We start from the raw sequence: 25,368 nt of genomic DNA, 5'->3' as shown, positions 1-25,368 counted from the left end.
TAGAAGATTACATCACTCACTCCCATTGTACACAATCTAAAAGAAAAAGAAAACATTTTCCAGTGCCAGTGCAGTGTGAAGCTTCCAGTGCCTTTAAGGGATGGCCAAGTCAATGGAATTGAAAGCACTGTTTTTCATCTTATAAATAATTAAGGCTAATTCGGAAAAGTATAAAAGAAAAAAACTAAACAATTTGGCAACTTTACTAATTTTATACGCAAAGTTCCAACCATACCAACAGTTTCCAAATCTGACAAAATAATTTTAGAAGTGTTTATTTTTTCAGAATTTGATTGATGCAAGGCCAAGGGAAATTAAATAAGTTTGTCCTAGACCCATTTAAAAACATATGCTTCTCATCATTCGGTTTTTTTTCAACCAACATTAATGTAATCACCCAGAGGAAATTATAATGTCTCTTGTGTGTGTTTTAGAAGCTGAGTACACAAATACACAAATATTACAAGTGCTGAACTTTGGCAATCATATTTTGCAATCAGACCCTTTTAAAAACTATGCTGAACCATGTCAATTATTAAATTCAGCACTAATAGAAAAGCACCTTGGATAGGATTCTTTGTCGGGCGAATAAAATGACTGACAAATGGTTTATCGTGAATGAAATAGTAATTTTTACACAAATAATTTAAAAAATAATGAACTTTGTTATGTGGGTTGTTCTCAAACACACGTGGGCGGTGGACAAAAAACTGTGATGCAATTTCTCTTGGTCTATTATTCCTGAGAATATTCTAAAATAAGAGGGTGTCAATAAGCTGCAAACAGCCACATATATAAGGGCGAGTTCGGGCAACTTTTCCAATTAAATTAGTGATTGTCTTCCAAAACCGCCCGCACTTTCCCGAACTTGCCTGGAGCATTTTCAAAATTCAATTCCTTGTAACATACCTTGTGGACGATAGTTTGAAAAAGATGCTTTAAGAGAAAGAAGTTATTAAAAATTAAAAGTTATTTATCAAGTAAATTTTATCAAAAACCATCAAAAACAGTTCTTTTAAGAACTTTACTACCACATAGTTTACTTTATGGTCTATGCAGGTTTTTTCGGGTGAATACTTCAATTTTTTTGCAAAACGCTAAACTTATACGGCGTATGCAGCTTATCAGCACCCTTGTTCTAAAATTACAAGCAGTTTCGAAGATGCCCACGCCGTTTAGAGGACGTGGTGCGGCTTGGGCATCCTTGAAGTTCTGTTTAATGAAAGTTTTAATGTTTTAATGTCGTTTTAAACCTTGTTCTCAGGGAGGGTGTACGGAAAACTAATTCCTATTGACAATTACATTGTTGTTGGTTTGATAGCAAAAGTGGATATTTTTTTAATTACTGAAACAGGTTACTTATATAATAAATAAAAAATGATAAAAAACGGTTGGTCAGCTCACTCTAGCGCCCAGAGCTATTTGTTTTGTCTGCACCCTAGCTACAGGTTTTCCTATATCTGGCTATCAGTTAGGTAGTAATACAGCTTCTCCATATGTATTCTACAAATTACTTTCAATTCTTTTATACAAAACTGAGCTCTAGCTAGCTACCTTTCGTGTGATTAAGCACGATTTGGATAAAACCAATTAAAATTGATAATATTGTATTCTTACATCCTCTTAGAAACAATAAAATAAAACACAGCTCGGCGCGTTTTAATTGTACAAATTACTTCAATTTTTCTTTAGGAATGGGTACCTTACACAGGAGCTTTCCAATCCAACTAAAATCTCCAAAAAAAGCACAGCAACAAAAAAGCTTAAAATACACAAGTAAAGTCGATTAGAAACAGGACCAGCAATAAATTTTTTCAAAAGAAGAAAACCGTTTTAATACTATTATGTTTCATTAAAATACAACTATAATAGTATTAGAAGCAAAATTGCAAAGTAATTAATTAATTATTTATACCATAATTAGCTATAATACAAAGAAATAAGGCATATTTTGGGTCTGTAAAATATACGTGTCTAAAATGCCGACTACCGTTTCTTGTTCACGGCATATTCCTCTTTGTGTGTTCAAGTTCGGCGGACGTATAATCCGGACCAAAAGACGGGGGGGGGGTCAAAATCCGGGGGTGGGGGGGTACGAGCCGTACTTATTGCATTTTTTACTAAACTTATACTTTAACCCCTCGGTCCAAACTTATTTGTTTTATTAGAAAAAAAATACCCTAGCTTTATGTGCAAAAATATCAGTCCTATTTCTTTACGCTGATTTTATATGATTTTTTTTCTATCGAAATTTTGAGAATCTCAATAATTCTCTTGGTATACCTCGCGTGTAGCAAACGTGCTCCACAATTTCGCTTCGCTCGCTTCGCTCGCAAAGCTCAATTGCTTCGCAATAAAGCTCAACGGACGCAGGGCCTGCGGGATCACAGTACCCTATTATTTTTTACGACTCTTAGTAAAAATTATGTCAGTCGCGTGACGGCGCTGACGTACACTGGATCCGCCCCTGCGTTTGTGTCAGATTGATCATGAAAGTAACTGTTGTATATAATCTATTTTTGTATTTATGCCTGTACGCCCTTGGTCTAATGGCTATGACACAAATAAAAGAGCTAGGTCCGAATCCTAGACAGGGCAAAAACTTTTTTTCACAATAAAACACAGTACTTCAAACAAGATTCGTTTTTATATGTAATCAAGTTTGAAGAAAATAGTCTCAGTTAGAAATTGCACCTACAATCGTGGTCACAATATGTCGGGACAAGACAACGAATTTCGAAGTTCGCCACCACAAGTAATTGCGTAGGCTCATTCTATATTAGATTCACACATTTTGAACTTGCCAATGTGCAGAGTTGTTCAGAGTTGTTCAGAGACTTAGGACTTCGGTTCTTGGGTTATTTGGTAAATACAAAATTCTTAAAATTTGCTATTTGTTGCCGACGTCAGCAAGGCTATTAATCACGAATTTCGGGGCCTTCGTGGTCCCCGACGTGAATTATTTCGGTGTGCGGGCGTGCTAAGTGACTAGCAACTTTTCAACCCTCTCTGCCTGGCCTACTTGTGTGCAAAAGTAGCGACTTTGCAGCCTGCCGGCTGCAGTGTATTGACTGTTTGACTGTTTTATCCATATTTGGATAACGAGTAAAAAACTGCCTTAGTCTCAATATTCTTGTCCACGATTGTAGTTTACCATAAATGGCATCTTCTAATAGAACTGAAACGCTGTTTTATTGTTTTTGAAAAAAGACTAATACCTTATCTGATTCTGACTAATATTTTTAACTTAATTCGTAGTGATTTTTTATGTTTCCTTTTTAGCAGCTTTGTTTCTCACGAATGTTCTTTGCTAAGAAAACATACAAATTCTAACGAGTGAACTCTTCCACCAAAACACTGTACAATCACTTTTAGTTCTATTGGATAAAGCTTTCTTAATAATACTTTATCGAATTTAGAAACAACCAAATCTTTTACAGTTTCCTTTCTTTTTTTGGTGTAGCTAGCATGTGCTTGATGTTGACATGTCTTGTAAGTCAACGTCGTGGAGCACTTATTACATTTGCATAACACTTTCTTTCCATCATTGCTTGTTAATTCGGATACCAACATATCCAATGCCGCATTAAATTCTATATCATCATCAAGAAATTCCCTTTCTAACAACTCATAAGATCCTGGAAATAATTTTTAGCAAGATAATCGCCCTTCGCAGCAGCTATTTTTAAAAATCTGTGCCCCATGTGGCCGTCGAATTCAAAAGTTGCAGTTCCGATTCAATAACAATACAAACGGCCCGGGATTCTAGACTATTTGTTTTCCTTATGACTATGGTTCTGTGCTGTGATTGGACAAAGTGACGTCACTAATTTATGCGGGTTGCTTTAATTGCTCTTCCCCGCTGAGGTTTAAAACAAAACAAATAGTGTTTTCGGTCTTGAGTTTAGCTAAAAACTTTTGAGATCGATGGTTGAATTTGTTTTTACCCTAAAACATGGAAAAATTATTACTTCAGTTAATGTTGGATATTTAGTAAAGAAACTTGATGTAAATATTTAAAAGTGACAGTTACTTAACTGTTTTATTTTTTTTTATATATTTTTATTTATATTTATTTTTTATTATTTTTTATATAGGTAACTAGCAAGCAAGAAAAACCTGGGTTATTAAGAGAAATCCTAATAATTATTGCAACCCAGATTCTGGGTTGTAAAATGGTCACGTGAACAAGCCTGTGAACAAGGGTGACGTTCCTATCGCCGTCCGGATCTTAGAAATATACAAGATACCCTGGGACGAGGTTAGACTGTGTGTACATTTTATTTAAGCGTGTATGTTTTTAATTAAACGATACTTGCATTATTTTCACAATTTAGTGAAGCTGTTTAGGTTTGGAGAAATGTTTTTGTGTGCGAGTTCACTGCTCACAAACACGCTTTGATGCTTGATGTAAAAGTTTGGAAATTTAAATTATATCAACCTTATCTTGATCTTTTTTAGGTGAAGGGTGGTGAGAGGGTCGTATTTTAAAACGAAAAAGAAATCTGAAATAAAATGGTGCAAAGCACTTTTTGGAAAAATGATGACGTGAGCAAAGAATAATGGTCAGCAAAAATCATCGCGAAAACGAAAAGTACATATTTTTGCCCCCACCCTTGATTGTAGTGTTGATTAGTGCGAGTTTTCTCTATTAAGCCGACGCAGACACATACAACACACTTGTATACAAAAACCGCGAAAAAAATGTTTTTTCGATAATATTTATGGATTGTAGTTTAGTCAGTTACTGTTGCAAGTTTTATAGTCATAGCATCTTTGGGGGCAGAACGATTTAATCTTGTTAATTAGCGACGTCGCTCCGTCCAATCGAGCACAGAACTGAGGGGTCTCTGCCCAATCAGAGCATAGAACTGAGAGGCCTGTGCCAAGGTCCCGTTTGTATCGCCGTCTCAATGTTAGCAGATACAAAACGTCTTTGGGACGAGGTTGATATCGCTCGTGTGTACTGGTTAGAAAAAATTGCGAGCATCTGTTTCGTTAAAAATATTTTTCGCGAAACGAAGAAAAGGAGCTGTAAAAAAATCGCGAAAATTTGTTTCCGCAAAAAATACTTCTCTTTAAGTAGTCTACATGATTTACATTGCCAGTCATGATTCACTGCGTAAACATTCCGAAATGCAAAAAAAAAAATTAATTTCGGCGAACGAAAATCTCTCGAGAAAAAAAGAAAAGAAAACCGCGATAGACTATTAATCTTTTGCAGAAGCTAAAGACATTAATTCAGATACGTTAAACTGGACTGCTTGAAAGAAAAAGTTTTAACATAACTGTTTTACTTTGTGTTGATCTTTTGACTGTGTTTAGTACAAATATCAAGATGTAAACATTTTGAGAAAATACAAACAAATATTAAGTTAATGTCTGCCAATTAGAAAGCCACGTCCAATGACATTTAGATGGCGCAATATAAAAATTTTCTTTTTTTGTTTCAGAATTTGAAGGGAATAAATTAGAAGTCTCCTAGTCTTCTTTGAAGCTTAGTGTTCTAGTGAACCCGATTTATGAATTTGTGTATTTCAGTTTATGATTTTAAAGGGAGAGGGGTGGCAATTTTACCACCCTATTTAATTCAGCAGGGATAGATGCTATGACTATGGAGCTTGTGATCGAAAATTCGATAATGACTTCATTATTTCTTGCATTATTTTTTATCACCAACAAAAATGGCTTTATTAAATTTTTTTGGATTTCTTTATATTTTAATTAACAATTGATTTCAACATATCAAGAAATTATAATAAGGAGAGTTTTTTTCTAAAGATTTTCTTAGACGTCCACGAGGCTCGAATCCTCTAAAAACTGTAAAAAGAAAGAAATGAAGAAGAAGAAGAAGAAGAAGAAGAAGAAGAAAAATAACTGGATTTGAAAGCAACAATATAAAGCATCAGGAAAGCAAATAAATAAATTCATTTTTAATAACGCTTCTTCTTCGATAGAGAATGTCGGTCAAATGAAATATTTAATTAGCATTCTTTATTTTTACAACAGACTTCCAAACAAATTCTTCAACCTTGAAGAAAATATTTATATATTAACGAGAAAAAAACATGCAATGCAAACAAACCTTGTGTACACTGCTTATGTAGATAAAACCCTATTTGCACTCTGGCATTTTATCGATAAATATGTTACATACATTTTTGTTGGACAATCAGGTTAGACTAGTCGTTTGCCAACCTTGCTCCCAGGGCACTTTTCCCTTCACTGATAATGAACAAATCCGACGAAGATCGAAAGATTTGCGAATATAAGGGTAAATGGAGACTACATTAGACTAATAAGAAGAGACTAATCGTTAGTAAAAAAATCCACATGTTTACCCGTTATACATATGTACATATACCAGACAACATTTTTTGGTGTATGTAATAGTAAAAAGTGGCAATTTGAAATCCATAGGAGAATTGCAGTAACAGGCTAAAAAAATTCACGGGAATACACCCGTCGTACATTCTGGATCGCTAATTCGTGCAGTCATAACATAATTGTATGATTTTGCGATACAGAAGTAATTTGCAATTCAACAAATTCGTTAAATTTTAAATTTCGCGGTAGCCAATTTCAACATACATAGTACGCACCATTAATTTGTCAAAAATTTTGTTCGAATTAGTGAATGTTTGAATTATCGGATAATAGGGAGAAATAAGAATTCGGATATAATTTGTCAAAATTGTTCAGTAAGGACTGCATGTATAAGAATTTGTTGAAAATTCTTTACAAAAATCATTTATCTTTTGTTGTTTGATTTGCATATGATTGAACCGTCTCCCCTTCATTATTCTTGGTGATGGGGAAGGACTCCAGATGCCTTACACACTCCATTTTACAGGAAATGTTAGTGAAAAGTTATAAAAAATTTTACTACTATTTATTTAAAAAAAGGAAATTTTTATTAAGATTGTCAGTGCGCAAAAATTCGAATTAACAGCGTTTTGAGCCTAAGGACTAAAAATACTGTTCAAATTAGCGAAATGATCGAATTAACGGGCGTGTACTGTATTGCTTGCTTCTTTAAAAGGCTCAACGAAGTTTCTTCCAATGAAGTCTCTTAGACAACATCGAGTCTAAATTTTGCAACCTATATCGTTAACACAACTCAATGATATTTTAGATCTAGGAACCATGTCTGTTAGTTACTACCCTTAAAATGTGTTATGATTTATCATGGAACAAATAAACATAATAGTGTATTAAATACAGTATAGTGAAGTATATAAAAGCCTCATCTAAAAAGGATGAAATAAATGGCGAGTTCCAGGGAATATAAATTCATTGTTAGGTCCACGGGTGGTTTTAAGGTATAACAACTAAGCAGTAGGAAGTAATGTAGTAATTTGAACAAGATATTTCTGTTCCTTTGAGCTGTGGTCAAAAATTGATAAATAATTTAAGAAGAAGCGGAACGATAGCAGCTGAATCTAAAGTATTATATTAATTATTTATGACCCCCGTCTTCGTTAGCCTTTGTTATCTTAATATGTTCTGAGATGAGACCAATTTAAAAGCAAAATCAATACATAGCTAGGGGGTTTAGAGAGGTTACTAAAATAAAATTAACGGTCAGCCCTATCCACATGTGGTAATTTCACTGAATTTGCTGTTTACTTGTTGCTATAGGAATTACTAAACAACCTCACCTGCTTTTGTACGAGCTGTTATAAAATAACTCCTTATTAACCAATGACATTTTAAAGACAATTTTGAACGCACATTCTACATAAAAAAATCCACCAGTGACCTCCTTATTAAACTCGCTGTTTGTTATCTATAGGCCAGTATTGTTTTATCCGTAACTATGTGCAGGTGTTTTTGTTCACAACACAACATCACAGTAATTAGAGACACGTGTTTGCTTCAAACTTGTGCTTAATATAACGCATGAATCATAGAGTTTTTATTTTTGAGAAACTCAAAGTTTACAAAACAAGAATGAGTCTGCAAATCCAATGCTTTAAAATATAATAAATATAAGGAATGAAAGTACTGGTAACTAATTGCCAAACAGGAACATGCATGCAACATGTGAGGCTTTATTTGTCGATTTAAGTGTTACGTCGACGAATTTGATAAACGGTTTTATTATGTTGAGGACTTTTCTTAAAATAGCGGTGGGTGGCACAAGGTGCAGTCACAAGCGAGCACGAAGAACGAGACAATTTTGTTTGCAAACACTCTCATTATTTTTATTTAGTCATCACTCTGGTGGACAAAACATGATCACTGAATTTAGTTGAGAGTTTATTTTTTTTTTGAAAAAGTAATATCTGAAATTACACGCTTATAAGAACTCGTAAAATTGTTTTTTTAATTTTTAAGAACACGAGCCTCTTTTGTTATGATAGTGGGAACGCACCTGCAGAACACAGCTTCGTTTTGTTCTTATCCACGGAACGTCCGTGAATATGTCCACAAAGATCAGCAAGAATTTCCGCCCAAAATTGCACCTATTTTATGACAAAAGGCTCGAGTTCTTAAAAATGTTCTTCTACAACAATCCTGGACACAACTTTTTGAATTACTTCGTTTCTTATGAAGAATTCGCATAAAATGATGAATTCGCATACACGCAATTTATTTTATGTCACGAAGGTAACCCCGAAACTTCAGCAATTTATTTGGTGTTACAAACATTAACCCAGAGATTTCAAAATTTTATTTGGCGTTAACCCCATTTGTTTTGACGTTACGAACATAAGTAACACATTCCGAGTGTTTATTTGACCTCATAAAGCAAAAACAAACAAAACAAGGGCACATAGTTTGCTTGGCTAAAAAAATTTCCGTCAATCTCAAATGAGTCAACAGTTTCTACAAAGAGATATTGACGCCACCGGCGCAAGATTGATCGAAGCACACATTATAAAGTTTACACGACAGAAAAGGGTATATGGTCCCCAAAGATTAAGTACATATAGCTGTGCAAATTGCGGAACACTTCAAAAAGCTTTTAAAAAACTACGATTAATTTAATTTGAGTAAGTTTATTAGTTCAGTGGCAAGGCTAATGAAATAAGCCATCCATGTGTATCAATACTTTGTGTTTATTTACTCTGTATACTTTTTTAATGAAAAAAAACAACAACTCGTAGTGTAGGTATTTTAATTAAAAAAATGAATGAAAGAAAGTCTACAATGGTGTCATTTGAAAATATCGCTTAAAAGAAATATTTCACAATACTCTGTTACTTGCGAAACATCAACTAAGAAAATATCGGAAAATTCTTTTGCAGCAAAAGCAGCAGTTTTGACTCTCGCGTTTAATCGTTTGTCGTTAAAGAAGTATACAAAACGTAAGGTTGTCGTTTGGATATGCGTCACCATGGCAATAGTGCCAGCGCAGTTGGAACGTTTGGCTAAGAGATATAGTGGCAGTCCAAATAGTAAATATACCTAAAATAATTTTACGGTTAAAAAAAATTGTTAAATTAAATCAGTTTTGTAAAAATGAAAAATAAGCATAAAAAATATTAATAGCAAATAAAGTTTAATGAATATTGAGCAGATGAAGTTTAAAATAATAATGAAAAGAAATAAGTGTTAGTTTATTGAACACCTATCCACCCCCCTGAAAAATAGCAGCTTCTAGTAAATCTGAGGTCATTCACAAGGCTATTTGTGAAACAGTGAGGAGGTCGATATTTTTGGAGTGTTTTGCTGAATGCGTGTGATACATAATTTGCACTTTAAGTGAAAACGTTTTGGTGGCCTGTTTTTCTCAAAGGGAGAAAGTTGTCAAATATTCCTCGCTTCTGTTGTTAAAAAGAAAATACGTGTGGAAAACCAGTTCGAAGTTTTTTATTTTTAATTTTTTTTATTCTTAGTATTTGACTGTTTTTAAAGGATAGCTGCTGGGTAATGTGCAAACGAGTAAAATCGACAAAAAAATGGAAGGAAAAAATTTAAATGTTTAATACAACACAAGTCAGCCGATAGCTCAAAACTTGAGATGGGTACATTGTCGTTTGAAATAAAAATACTTGCTCATAATGCTAAGTCAGCAGTTTTTATATCTTTTGGTATATTTATTTATTTATTTATTTTTGTGTTCTTTGCGTGATAATCAAACGAAGAGAAGTATATAATTCTTTTGTTTGAATCATTTCTTTCTTTTTCTTTTTATTTTAATAGAGGCTTAATAGATTTGTTGATCGCAAAACAACACGCACTCTGATTGGTTCGTTTCAAATGACAGGTGTAAAAAACGTTGTAGCAGAAGAATAGATCAGAAGAAAAAGAAGATGAAGACAAAGGAAGAAAAATCAGCTGTCAAATTGTTGATGTATTATAAACTAGTGCGCTTTTGCTTTTTTTTCTCAAGTGGAAATTTTGTATTGCCTCTTGTTACTTGTCACGACCGAGGTGCAATCATTAATCTGATGCAAATAGTTGTGACAATACATACATACATATAGATATTACACATATACATATATATTGTAGCTGCTGTTTATATGGGTTTATATACGTTTTGTTAACTATGTTGAGATATGCATCAAGCAAGTTACGCCTTTATGCTAATGCGTGTTTCAGTAGATAACACGAAAGATTTTAATTGGAAGAGAAGTGTTAAAATAGCTATCTGCTCCTTGCCAGTTTGGTATTCAATTATCTAATTGTTTATTTTAGTGAAACAATTTATAGTCTGTATATATATACAAAGAAAATTAGAGAAAAAAATGTCTGCCGCTACAGCAAGCATGCGAAACACTCAAGTGATATCATCACCACCGCAAGTGAAACAAACGTCGCCTCAACCTAACACTAATGATTACGCTTTGTCAAAAAAGGTAAAAAAAGAGGATCCTTACGTTACAAACGCAAAAAATCCAGAAGGAAACGCTCCTACAAATCAAACAAATCAAAGTGGATGTTCAACAACTTCATCACATGCTGATATGGATTATAGTCCCTCTCCGGGAGAAACATCAACCGGATTGACAACTGGTAGCAATGGATCTAATTCAATGATAACCACGGGCAGTTATAACAGTGCACCATCAGTCAACGGAAACAGTCATGCGATAAATGGGCTGTCAAACGGAATACCTTCTCAGTATCCCGGCGCGAACGGTATGACGCAAAACTCGTTGGATCCTACCGGTCCTCTTCCAAATGAAATTTTTGAGTTACTTAACGAGTTTTGGAGACCAAACGAGTTAGTGGCTCCCGACACGCATCTAATGAATGGAAAGTTTTCACGTAGAAGTCCTGATGGTTCACTGGATGACACTGCAGAGGAGGAGAAAGGTAAGTTATTATTCGTCAGTGTTACCTCGTTTTGATGTCTTTTTAATAGTTATATAATAAATATAAAATAATAGATAAATAAATAAAGATCTATGAAAGGTTAATTTGATCTTATCGTAAATAGCACGGTCTTTCCCGATCGCGGTCTCTAAAACGTCAAACTGTTTGTTTTTACATGCGATTATAAAAAAGAACATAAAAGTTTGATTAAGAATAATCTCCACAAATAAAATGCAGATTGCGAGGTTTGATCAATTACAACGCAAAATAAGGCTTTATTAGGAATAACATACCAAGGTGGAGGAGATATTCGTAAAAAATAAAAAGAAACGAACAATTAAATCCATTGTACATGAAGTAGCAGCACTTATTTTAAACCTTTTAGCTATCTGTTGGTGCACCAGTTGATGTGTAAACTTGATTACTTGCCAACTATGGTAATTAGTGTTGTTTAGCACACCAAATTATTCAACTACGGCCAGTAGCAAGTCACAAAAAACGAAGCAATATCAGAAGTCGTGTTTTTAACACGATCGTCTCTCGCAGCAATAACAATATTAAATGATTTTTATCTTCGTAAAAAAACATTCTCAAAATATGCTCACCTAGAAACAATATTTTTATATCTATCAACAATTTTTATATCTACCAATTACGTCAAGTAAACGCTAGCGGCTTTGGTATAGGCAACACACCCTGGGGACGAGGATGATCTAACAACAAATGAACTTCATATGCAGCCAGGGTGGGAAATACGTTTAACTCGTCCCATCCAACCTTGCTTTTTCGCATCAGCGCAGCTGGCTTGATTATGGTAAATTTGTAAATAACACGAAACTCGTGGGTTAACGTTTTTGCTTGATGATGTTAAACTATTTAAAAAATTTTAGCCCAAAAGTTTTTTTCTTTTTTTTACATGCATATATTTTAATCTGTATCGTGTAGTCTTCACTTTATAACGTTTATATTTCTTATTTTCGGCTTTACTTTTGTGTCAATAATTAATTATCTGCGACTGGGTTAATTTCGTCGTGATAAATTTACCAATTTTTAAGTTTATATTTAAGCATACTTTCCTTTTTCTTTGTTTTTATCTTTTATTTTATGAAATCTATTTGATAAAGTGTAATTAAATGTTTTTGATAGTTTAAAAATAATGAAGAAAAATTTTAACGTAATTCTCTGATAATTAAAACAAAAAATAAAATTGAATAAGGTTATTCCTTATCTTCAAATTATTGCACAGTGTTTTTACTGATCTGGTAATAAAATATCAGAGAAAAAGAAAATTTATCAATATATAAACAATATCATAAAAACAATATCTGATATCACAAGAAAATTTAAATGTCGATCCGCACACATCACAGATCACTTTGGTTCCACAGCATAACCAATAACAAATGGTTCCTTGCTCTTCCAAAACCATGCCATTCAAAATGTATGAAAAAGAAGCACGCGAAACTGATTCACAAATCAACAGTACATTTTTAACCACCTAACTTCTTAGATGGAGAAGATGATATGACGTCGCTTGCCGACACGGAGCTTGGCGTTGATAGAAATACGCAAAAACGCCGTTACAGCCGACTGTCAGATGGCTATGAGAGGTTAAAGTGTGTTCTCCCTTCAGTGAAAGATAAAAGAAGAGTTTCAAAGGTAGAGTCGAACATATTTTTTGTTATTTAAGAAATGCGAGTGTAAATATTTGAGTTAATTTGTTTTAACCATTGGTTATTTAGGCAAGAATACTTGACGAAGCAATTAACTATATTCAACGCTTAGAAAGTATAACCAATGTCTTGAAGCGGGAACATGGTACGTCTTACTACTTGTTGATGTTTTTAAGGAATAACAGGATAGTAAAAATTATGTTATTTTTTTAGAGAAGCGTTTGAGCATGTTAAACGGATCAAACGGGTTTTTCCCGGATTACTCTGTCCAGCCGTATATGAGGTATGCTGAATTTTAATAACAAATATAAAAATTCTCATTTGTTGGTCTGAGTATAAAGTTTTACCTCCACAACAAATAGCACTATTCTCTGGTACTCATATTTAAAAAAGGGTAGCAGGGTTACTTAGCATCAAGTATATAGTGAATAAAAAAGCACTGGAATAGATTACGCAGTCATAAATAACAAACTCAGTTTAAGAAAAGTGGGTCATTGTCTGCACCGCGTGGGAGAATGCGATTCACTACGATGGAGTGCTCACCAAAAGCATCTGCACTTCATGATGAAAAAGATCAATTATTTATGAGAAAAAAAATGGAGTAAAAATTATTCCAAAATTTGACAATAATAGAAATGCTTTCCTCAAATTCGGTAGCTGCGTTGCTCAGCTTTTTCTGTTGTTGTTAAAGACAGTTTTTTATATACAAGAACAGTGACTTAGGACATACTTACACTTCTCCGAAGTTTTTCTATACAAATCTTTACACCATAAGACAATTTTACTTAGGCAGTAGGATCTGAGGACACAAACTAATTTCTGTTAAAAGGTTACTTTTTACCTCTTTTCCATAAATAACAAATGCTCCGCAATAAAAAGTAGTACCTTTCCTGAATAAGTATCTTATATTAAAAAAAAAAGAAAAAGAAAACAAATTTTCTAGCGTTTTCGTAATATAATTGACCTGGGAACGAAATAAGTGCTTAGGCTTTTATGTGTTAGAAATCAAACCTTGCAGATGACCATGTTTCAATATCTTTCTTTTTATTTAACAAAAGTAAACGAAAATTGAAAGTCGTGATGTACGCCTGTTTATGGGTTGAGAGGGGTGGGTTCTTTTAAAGGAACAGTTTTATAATGGAATCTTGATTACCTTTCTCAGGTCTGGTATTTATTGACTATTCCTTCATATATAAAAAAGCATATTTGTAGTAATATGAAGACAGAGTTCATTCAGAATTTTTTCGGGAGTATGATGAGAGCAAGTCGAAGCAAAAATTCTTACGTCTTATAAAAATATGACAAGCACACTATTTGGGAAGGAAGTGGGCGTAGTGGCTATTATGAATTTACATTTTTATAAATTCCAGATAATAACACAAAGCAACCGTTCTACATACAAACATGTAGAACCATATAAGTCATAAGAAAAATGAATATAGAAAAACTAATTTTAAATTGCGACAAATAAAGGTATAAATTATGCACAATTTAACTCGCGTTATGATTATCTGGAAGCATTTTGAGCCCCCCCCTGTCTTTTTAGTGCAGCATTAATATTTGATTACCTGGCAAAAAGAGGGTTAAAAATTCATGAGAATCTTGCATAGCATCACATAAAGCAACCTTCATTACACACGAAAACTCACAGGATACGTGTGAAAAATAACTTAACACCATCTTAAATTTAATGATCACGTGACCATCTTATTAGTATGCTGTGAAACAAGTTAAAAATCCCTTTCTATTTTTACTGTGAATTATCAATGTTAAGGATATTCGTGATTTAGAAGAGGCTTATTACACACTTTTTTTACAAGAATCGTAAAAAATGAGTAAAAGTGCTTCTTATATAATTGTTAAAAAATGATATGACTTTTAAAATATGGCTAGTGCCATTGCAGTTTACAGGCTAGTGTGCATAGAAACGAGACTTGTTAACATATATAATCCAATTTTTAAAGCAGACAGTGATAAAATAAGATACAAAAACAAAGAAACTGAATAAAAAAGTAATTTCACAATTTTCAATTATTTATTAGAATATTTATATATCAAATTTTTAAGATCTAAAATGGAAAACACTTGATTAAGAAAGAACATGCGCGTGAGAACAATACAATTTCCAAATAAATAAAAATATTGCAGAATGCAAATTTTTAAAAAATGGAAAACATTGATAAAAGCTGAAGCTTGGCTGAATTAAATCGATGCGTCATAAGTGGAGTAAAATAAAAAATAAATAATAGTTTAAAAGAAGGGGGAGGGGGGATTTCTGCCAAGTGGTTTACCTGCAACAACTCTTAAATGAAACAACTATTGGTGAGCAAGATGCAAACCTGCGGAAATTATAAAGTCATGTAGAGTATACACGAAATTTTCGCTAATATAAATGGTAGGAAATTGTGATGAAGTGCACCTGCGTAGCATAAAACACACCTGTTTCGTCACAGAACAAAAGCGCGAAGATCACAGCGCCATTGTTATCTCGGGGGTCAGTTTAGAAAACATAATGTGTTTGTTTACATTATGTAAATAATTAAAACAACCGGCATCGAAAAAAGGAGCGATCTGTTTACTTAATCTCTTTCAGTTCACCGATAGTTTATTATTTAGTGGGAAACGAAAGTTCAGACAGGAAAGACGACAATAGAATAAGTAAATACATTTAAAGAAAATACAAAAATATATTATAAGTGACATCGTCAAATTGAGAGGCCTAAAAAGTTATCCCCCAGACTATCAGAACAATCTTATAATCCACTTAAAATTTCACGGCCATGTTTCTTAAATTTTTAATTTGTAAACTTCACTTTTTCTACGTTGTGACAATGTTGTTGTTGCGTTACTAAGCCTGTTTTATGTTATTGTTTTAAAGGTCATTATTTCAAAAGCAAATGTACTCCCCTGGCATGAGTGGTTCCAAAATGGCACAGTATCCTAAAATGAGTACGACACCCTCATCCATCCCGAAATCACCACGAATGAAACAATATAACCAACAATATAGTTCCCAGTCTACTGGAACAGGAGTGGGTGCTAATATGACGCCAACAGATTATAATTATAATAACTTGAGTAGTTATAACGTTAATACGGGTCCGATGTACCAAACCAGTGATAGCACTCAGTTAATGAATGGTGATACATCGCCTATAACAAATAACTCACCTTATAGCGCATGCTCGTTGAGTCCTGGAAGTACGCCAACAACTTATCAAAATGGTAGCACAATAAACAATTCTTGGCCATATCAAACTGCTGGTATGACCGGATATAACGATTCAAGCAACTCACAATTGTCAAGCTACAGTAGTCGTCCCGGGTCCAATGGGTACGCTAGTTCTGGCGGTTACTCTAGCATAAATGGAGGTATGTGGGGAAATATGGGTATGAGCGAAGTGACGTCACAAGTCGTACCACATGCAGATCACTCGATGAAAGTTGGATAAAAGGCATAATTGAGTTGTGTGTATAAGCAGATAGTTTGACGATGATTAACAAAGATCATTCCAAATGGCTGCATACCCGAAAGTTTATAATTGAATATCAAAGACAAGAGAAAAACAATCAAAGCATTAGGTCAACCAAAAAGTTAATATGCTTGTATTCAATTCTGAGCGCGATGGAACTGCAGAACTTGCGTAGTTTTTCGCGCATAGTCTGCGTTTTTTATAGAAAAAATAATTTTGTGCTCAGCCATTCAAACTCTTGTGTTTAAAAGAAAAAAGGAACTTGCTTGAACTTTATTAAAAAGGGAACCTATCAAACCGTAATAAAAATTATATAAAAAAATTGCAAAATATCTGTTTTACTGTAATTTGCAATAAATACTTCGCAGTCAATTCCTGGAAAAAGATAAACCTTGTATTTGTAACATATTTTAAATTCGACATATAAAAATTCATTTATTTCTTTACTCTAAAATATGTATAAAAATGTCGTGTTTTTGTCTGTATTGTACGTATTGAATTCTAAATTAATATAGTTAAATTTTGACGCAATATTGTAAATAGTTTAGTATACCTCCATGGTATATATGACATTGTATTGTCAAACACAGTAAACTCTGAAATAAATTAAGTGATTACACGTTTTATTTTAAAACACGAGCAAAAATAAAAAAGACAGAGGAAATATAGACGCTACAGTAAATAAAACAGAAAATATAATTTGAAATATAAATTTTAAAAACAAGCGTTCGGGTAATTAACCTTATTCAAGCCGAAATTTCAAAACCATAACCATAACCACAACCACCATTGTCACCATCACCACCACCACCATTGTCACCATCACCACCACCACCATTGTCACCATCACCAGCATCACCACCGCTAGCATAACAATCACCATCACGTCCACCACTATCTTTTTTCGCTTGTGTCCTAACGGCTCAAGGGCAACAAATTTAGGCGCTTTCACATCGTAAATACCTTTGTGACATATTTTTAAAAAGGGCAGCTGTAAGCGCTCTTGTTTTGGCAATCATTTTAGAATCTGTTGTAACGAGAAACAAAACTAGCTGAAACGTTTTGAACTTTAGTCAAGCACTTCCTCATGTGTCGCTTCAAAGTGAAAAAATCGTTGCGTACGATGGCTTTACTATGTTTTTAATGTGAGCGGAGCAAGTAGTTGGTTATCGAGAGTTATCCATAAAACTTTAATATCAGCCATTCTCGCAATCTTTGCTGTAGCTATGGACACTGTATATAACATCCTGCGACATGTTGTGCGCTAGACTTAATTAATTAGTTGAAAATATGATCGTTTTTTTACATTAAATACCAAGTTGTTTCGTGTCGACCATTCTAATACTATATCAAAATCTTTTTGTAATGCATTTGCTATCTCTTCCTTCATCGGCAAATTGATAAATGTTGCTGATATGGAGCGGTATTGCCCGTCATCAAGAATAATGGTAGCTTAAATTGTAAACAAGCACGAAAACAAGTCTTAAGAAGCATTGGAAATGATTATATATATTACTCCTACAATAAATTTATCGATAAAACAATTTCATAGGGTGGAAACAACAACAATGTCAAGTTTAACTGTTAAAATAACCAAATTCAGCGACATTCTGTCTGAATGCTTCTTGAACATGGCTAGTTAACTAGCTACATTGTCCATAAAAAAAACGATGATCTGATATCCAGTTTTATCAAAAATACTAAATACAGGACAACGAAATTATAACAAATACGTCTCCTCTCATTTTCAGACTCGTTACTTCGGCTTTTTGGTTACTCAGTCAATATAAAACTCGTTAAAGCCCATTTTATTCTTGGCTAGCTAGCTAGTTAAAACAATTACTTCAATATTCGCTGTAACTAAATTAATTAATTAAGTAATCAGGGGGGGGGCGGATCCAGACTTTTTCAAGACTTAGTCAAAATATTGCTGCTGCGCAGCAATATTTGGACCGGGCTTGAGTTTAGCAGCTGGGGGCTTTTGCTTATTTAAGCTTTGTGGGTACAAAAATCGCCGAAAATTGTCTTTTGATTCATCTTGTTGTTCTACGGCTTTAGCCGGTAGAACTTTAAAATGGGCTTCTTTTTTTGTCACCGTTTTTACAATCAAGACTAGTGAAACACGGGAGGGTACCAGTCTAGTGTAGCGGTAGGTGAATTAATAGTTTTTAAGTGTTCATAACAGAACTACCCTGTTAAACGGTACAAAAAGTACAAAAACCTTTTATTGTTACAAATAAATCATTTTGAATTATTAATTTACGTTCAGTTGGTTTCGCCAGTTTCACCAAGCTACAACGGTCGTTTGTTATTTTTTTGTGATCTGAAACTTTATGAAGCTAGATTTGAATTTGCTTACAAGGAGTTTCAACAGGCTAAAATTCGTTTTAGAAAACGAAATAAATAAAAAAATATTTTTATTGATTTTTACGTTTCATTTAGGTTTCATAAGATCAGTGTTTACAAACTTGAATTCATTTTTTACATTCATACTTTTCTTTTCCCGTGCCGTATAGGACTGTAATAAATCAGTAATATGCCGTAAAACTTTCTGCCGAAACGACTGGCTTATTATCATTAAAATTGAGGAAAAGTAACGCTAAGTTATAAGAAAATCTCCTAAGAACATTTTTTATAAGAAACAACTCTCCGTCTTACACGTTTTATTTTAGATAAATAAAAGCACTAATGTCACTAAAAACTGTAGAACAGCAGAGATTAACAGGGATTAACTACAATTAAGTGAGACAATTGTGAATATATTTCAATATTTATAAATTCTTGCTGTTTCTGCCAATATCAGGCTTCATCAGCATGACTAGGTGGATCAAATGATCACACCAGCCATGGACAGCAAAATAAAACAATAAGAATAAAGAAAGATCAGGATAATGAAGATGAAATGTACATAAATGTTATATGATACATACACACCTCAACCCATGTATTTGTTCAGATGCACAGGAACGATGTCTACACCAGACTTAACAATACTTTTATAACAAAATAATTTTTTTAAGGCGTGAGTATACGAAATAAATGGGTTTTTTTTAAAAAAAAAAAATATTTTTCAGTGATTAGATAGAATAAGATCTGCGCTTTAAAATGGTGCAAAAATATTTTAAAAAAATGTATTTAGGATAGATTATTATCCCCCCAAAAAATTTTTTTCATAAATTACTTTTTTGTTATGCGATAAAGATCAAATATTTGTTCATACGTAATCATCTTGGGTATTAATTTTTACTACTCAATTATGTTCAAGGTTACAAATGATAGCCGACTCAAGGAAGAAAAATAGATGGGCGTGGCAATATACACTGCGTATAAAAAGAGAGTTCGAAACCGTAACAAGCTGATCTGTGGGTAAAACGTATTAATTTTTCTTTTTATTACTGTTATTAAGGCAAGTATTGATAGAAAAGGCGACCATGTCTTAGGGGTAGTTGTTGATTGTTTCTGCTTTCAATGCCTTCCTAGGAGAAAGAACCACAAACAATAGTGGACAGGGAAAATCTGAATAAACTTTTTTCAGATATAAAAATATTTTCTTTTTGTTTTTTAAAAGCATATTAAAAAACAAGGATGCTTGGAATAAAAGGAAGGATGCAAGAAAAGTTCTATGGATGTCAAGATTCTCAAAACATCAACAAGAGAATTATCACCTACCAATACCAACGATGCTAAGCTGTATAGACAGTCTCCTAATGAATTAGATCTAAAAATAATATATTTTACCATGACCTTCCACTCAACAAACTTTGTTTCTTAATAGCCATTCGAAGAGTTGTTTAATTTTATCAACGACCTTACTTATCCAGATGTCAAGTTCTTGGTTCTAATAACGACACAAACATTAATCGAGAAAGAACTCCTCCACAATGACAAAAAATTTGTTCAATGAGCTCATATTACAAAAACAATTAGCCAGCTAGCTGGCTAGCTAGCTAGCTAATTAAACCTTTTTGTATTCATTTTTAATAGTCTGTTGTGAAATATTCTCCTTAACTAGCTTTTCGTAGCTAATATACTGAAAACCTTTATAATAATGCAAGGTGTGTTGGAGAGTGAAAAACATACTTCTCACCTTAAAGCAATAATTCCTTTATCTTCACACCTTGCCTCAGTTGGAATGTAGCTAACTATATGTCTGCACCTGGATTTGGATGCAGACTTATACCGACCAAGGGATAAATATCTCCAGAAAACAAAAATGTCTGACAATGAACACTTTCTAAAAGTTCTTTTTGCATTTCACGAAGAGATTCAACATTAGCCCACCTTAAATCAGCAAGAACCCACAACAACATGTCTGCCAGCAGTCATGATAGTACGGAAAGAATCCAAGCCAAATGGTGTGAGTATTTATGACTGATCTTCACGGATATGAGTTAAAACTAGCCATAGTTACCACTAATGCGCCCCGAATTACTAATAACGATTTCAAACATTCAAATTTAGAACGGGATTTAAAATTAAAATGGAAAATGGTGGACGTTTGAAATCTATAAAAACTGCAGTGTTAGAACTTATTATTTTCGTTATTTTCACATTTGGCTAAGGCTCTATCTATAAAGTTAGATCTTGATTAAATATATGTACACTTTAAACGCCTCTAGCCTTCTTGTTGTGTAATTTCACGTAATCATTGCTTTTGATTTTTGGTTAAAATTCGTTCAAAAGACTTACGCATACATTTTTGACTTATCAAATCTCCGAAAATTCTTGTGCTGTAATAACAAATTGTGTCTGAAAGCTATTCTGCTGAAACATTTTCCGCCAAATATGACGAATATGATGGAAATGCAGTACGGAATTGCATAGAGGCTTGTGAATAAGCTTATTGCCCAGGGGAAAATTTTTAAATAAGAAGCCTTGCGACTTGAAGATTTCCGTCATTAGCCTAAAAGATTCTGAAATTTGAAGTAGACTTTAAAACGGAGAACAATGGGGTATATAAACACATCATAAGTATCCTAATTCTCAATTATTATTGTAATTAACGTAAAATACAACTTGATAAATAAAAAATAATTTTTTTTTACATATATATAGTATATATTCTAAAACAATAGTTAAAACTTTAACTGGATTTCTTTATAACTGATCTCGAAAATTCCAGGATGCAGGATTGCTATGTATGAACTTCACGATTCGAATATATATAATAACTTCTGAACTTTTTCAATTTCAATGAATTATTACTCTGTTAAGTTACCAATAAAATCCTTAAAAATTTCTCTCGTTGAAGATTTTTCGAAAATGCTGATGGTGCATGGTTTCATAACAAATGATCTGAAAAAGAAAGTATATTTAAAATTGAGAAAGAAGAATACAATTTTACCAGAACTGAATTAATACTAGGTTGTTTAATTATTGTCTACTTATCTGATTTAAAGTTAGAATTTATTAAAAAGATACAAATCAATGCCATGTGATACACAAAAGGTATACTATATAAATAAAAATATATATATAAATTTAGTCAAGCTGGCTTTGATATCATTGTTAAACAAGTATAATATTAAGCAGGCGATACAAGATTTTCAAACCTGTGGACAATACAGGACTTATTTTGTTGAAATCGATTTATTGAATTTTACAAATTTGATTGTTTATTATCGAGGAAATTGATTGGTCATTGCTTTCGAATTGAATTGAACAAGTTGATACAAAAAAGGGTAGACACTCAATTAATAAATTTGTCAGATTTGATAAATCAACAACATCATTTATAATTTCAAGAAAAAACATAAAAAAGGGAAGAAAACAAAGAAACCTAACATACTGTGGGTAGCGTCTAGTTGTACTGCAAGGGCTAACTATGTTATGTTATTGGTTAATTTATCAGTTCAACTTGACTGTTCCGTGCAATGAACAACAATATTTTTTCATGATTCAACAAATATCTTTTTATATATATTCTTGCGGTCGGATTCGTGTCAACCAATCACGGGCAGCCATTATGAAATGGGGTACAAATGCCGTAATTATTGTTTTTGTGGTGAAATCTTCATAAATACAATACTGGATTTTTCAAGGAATTCTTTTTTTTTTAGTCAAATCTTTAATATGTTTTAGATACTGCTTAATTTTTGCCATTTTGCGACATTTTAACGTTTTACTTGTAAATTCTGTTTAAGTAAGGTTGCTACTTTGAAGGTTTGACCGTGAAAAGTCCACTTTGTTCTCCATCAGATAGCAACGAAGGAGAACATTCTGACCGCAAGAATACATGATAGCAGCCTCACAAAGGTTCCTTTAGAAGTTATTTTACTCACCCAAAACGCCTATACTTTTTACGGTGTATGTGGCTTATCAGCACCCTCGTTGATAAAATTACACAGGGCAGGATAAAAGTTTTTTGTTGCTTCTGAAAAAGGGACTCTAATGAAAGCACTATTTTGTGCAGTTCTAGCTTGATAGCTGTAGTAAAAGTGAGAGTAGTTTTACGACTATTAACTTATAAAATGCAAGAATTTAAAAATAAGTATTTAGCTCCCTAGCTACATCATTAAAGCTATTACGACAAGCCAGACCATCGGGAAGGGAAGACCAACAAAATGGAAGCAGTTTTAGTCATGGCCATACACGGAATGTTCTGTTCTTGATTGACTTTAAATTGTGATGCATTTATAAATTGCGGCCTTTGGATCAACGCCATAAACCGTTCTGAGTTTAATTTCATATAAAATATAAGTAATCCTTCTACTTACTGTTAACAAGTTTCGAAACAACTTGGACAAAGAAAAACAAACCTTTTCTTAAAGATAAATTTGTTCTGCCCAGATTGCGAAAACGGCCTGTTTACAACCGGGACAGCCGGATTATGTACGCATGGTCCGATTATGTTTTTTTTCACTGGTTATGTCGTGGTGACCGGATTATGAACGCTGATATAATGGCTGACCGCATCAGGCTGCGATTGTCATTTTCTTCGAACTTTTGTGACTTAAGCATTTTTTGGAAGATAGAACACCCCTAAAATCTAGACATGGCGAAAGAAAAAAGTATCGATGTAATTCTTAATATAAACTACTCTTGTAGTAAATACATTTCAACATAATATACTTTGAAGTAATTAAATTTCACGGAACCTAAATTATTCTTTTTGCGGGAATTGAGTTTGGTGAAAAATTATTAAACTTGCGAATTACAAAATTTAGTATTTGCCACGAAATTTCGTTTCATTTGAGAACAACAACAACTTTGCCACCAGGGCTATTTGCTTGTCAGAAGTGATGACAAATGATATAAAAGCGGTGGGCCCCGATTATATTTGTTCTATAAGTCTCGAATAATATTTGACTGTCATACATAAGTCGGCCCGCCCCGATTATGTGCGTTCTATAATAAATGAGAAATGATATTAGACTGTCGTATATAAACTGGCCTGCCCTGATTATGTTCCTTTTATAAAGTGCCAAATAATATTTTTTTGAGTACTAAGCCGCCCTGTCCTGATTACGTTGCCCTGATTATGTATTTTCTGCCCTGTTCTTAACCGGGGCAAGCTGCCGTACTTAATCAGGCCAATGTTCTTTATCCGGGCAGAACAAATTCACGTGGGCTGCAGTGACATTTAAGCATATTAAACGAGACAATATTACAAAGCTTTAAATTAACATAACAAAAGAATCTCGATTAATATTTTTTATGGCAGTCAAATCTTCAGAGACAACAAAGAAACCGAGACAAGATAAGTTTTGCTCGATCAGTGTTATTTTTGTCTTGATGGTACCAAACACACAGGTTGTGTTATATCAAACCTAGGTTGGATGTTCGAGCCGAAGTTCCCCCGCGAAGTTGAGAGTAAGAAAAAAACTTCTCCCATACATAAAACAAACACTATATACCCGCGGTCCACTAAATGTGCGCCCCTTCGGCGGGGCGCAACTATAGCTTAACAGGTTATAAGTAACCACGCTGTACGGAACCTTAATTTCCTAGGCCGGCTACAGGCCACACATTGTTGGACTACGCATAGAGTGCAAAAATTACGTCACAATTTTGACGTCACATGCCCCTTAAGTGAGATGGGGAGGGTTGCGGGCCATAGCTATTTGATTTTTGACTGACTAAGTGACTAATTAGTCAAAATGAATCAGACAAAATCTGTAAGCTATAATTTGAAACCCTCTCAGTCTATATGGTAGCGACGTCACAACTTTGACGTCACCATCGCTATAGCCGAAATGGAGAGGGCTGTGAACCGTGGCTTTTCGCCGTAAAAAAATTACAGTCTAAACAAATTTTTAACGCCCTCCGTCTGCAACACCTGGATCGTCGACATCATTCACTTGACTAACATTTTTCGTCAAATTTACACTTAGTCACGCGACTTATCTGACTAACCCTGGATCCGCGCCTGGTAATGTTTTGTTTACAAAATTTATTCTATAGGGACTTCCGAATTCTGCATTGAATGTTTGTTTTTAGACACGACTGTTTCGGATTTTGACCTCGAGTTTTAACAAAAGTAGTGCTAGTGGATTATGTTATTACTAGCCGAAGTCTCGTGGAAGAATCCACTGAATCTCTCATCGAGTCCTAATTATGGGTGCCAAATAAGAACATAGAACACAGTAATTTGAATTTTTAAAAGTCACAATTTGCATTATTCTATATCTTTAACCGCTGAAAGAAAACGTCCAAAAATAGCATGTGCAGCATTAAAAAAATAAAAATTAAAGAGAAAAGCCCTGGGATTGAGGTTGCTCACACGTTTAAAAATATAAGCAGGTCCAACAACAAAATAAAAATATGTAAAAAGCTAGATCTGCGGCTATGTAAAAAGCTAGATCTGCTAAAACTATATACTTGCTTTGCCATGCCAGAAATACACCAGGGAAAATGGTATACCAGACAAAAAAGGTTATTGCAAAATCATACCAAATTAGCTATTTAGTCTATTGCATACAGCAATCCTGCCATTGCGCAAATGTGCCGTG

The 25,368-nt window shown here is 33.6% G+C and overlaps 2 protein-coding genes across 2 annotated transcripts; one reads left to right on the top strand and one right to left on the bottom strand.

Moving 5' to 3' along the window:
• Positions 1-10,367: 10,367 nt before the first annotated feature.
• Positions 10,368-17,034, top strand: LOC130649528 (uncharacterized). Its single transcript, XM_057455821.1, has 5 exons — positions 10,368-11,271; positions 12,782-12,930; positions 13,014-13,089; positions 13,158-13,227; positions 15,823-17,034. The coding sequence occupies exons 1-5, from the start codon at positions 10,701-10,703 to the stop codon at positions 16,394-16,396; spliced, it is 1,440 nt and encodes a 479-aa protein (XP_057311804.1). The 5' UTR covers positions 10,368-10,700; the 3' UTR covers positions 16,397-17,034.
• A 129-nt stretch (positions 17,035-17,163) lies between these two features.
• LOC130648510 (uncharacterized) lies at positions 17,164-19,645 on the bottom strand. Its single transcript, XM_057454563.1, has 6 exons — positions 19,599-19,645; positions 18,958-19,036; positions 18,681-18,756; positions 17,733-17,869; positions 17,381-17,469; positions 17,164-17,332 (listed from the first exon to the last, which is right to left on the bottom strand). The coding sequence occupies exons 1-6, from the start codon at positions 19,643-19,645 to the stop codon at positions 17,164-17,166; spliced, it is 597 nt and encodes a 198-aa protein (XP_057310546.1).
• Positions 19,646-25,368: the final 5,723 nt, after the last annotated feature.

This window comes from Hydractinia symbiolongicarpus, chromosome 7, assembly GCF_029227915.1.
Source record: "Hydractinia symbiolongicarpus strain clone_291-10 chromosome 7, HSymV2.1, whole genome shotgun sequence".
NCBI lineage: Eukaryota > Metazoa > Cnidaria > Hydrozoa > Anthoathecata > Hydractiniidae > Hydractinia > Hydractinia symbiolongicarpus.
This window is presented reverse-complemented; position numbering and strand designations above follow the sequence as displayed.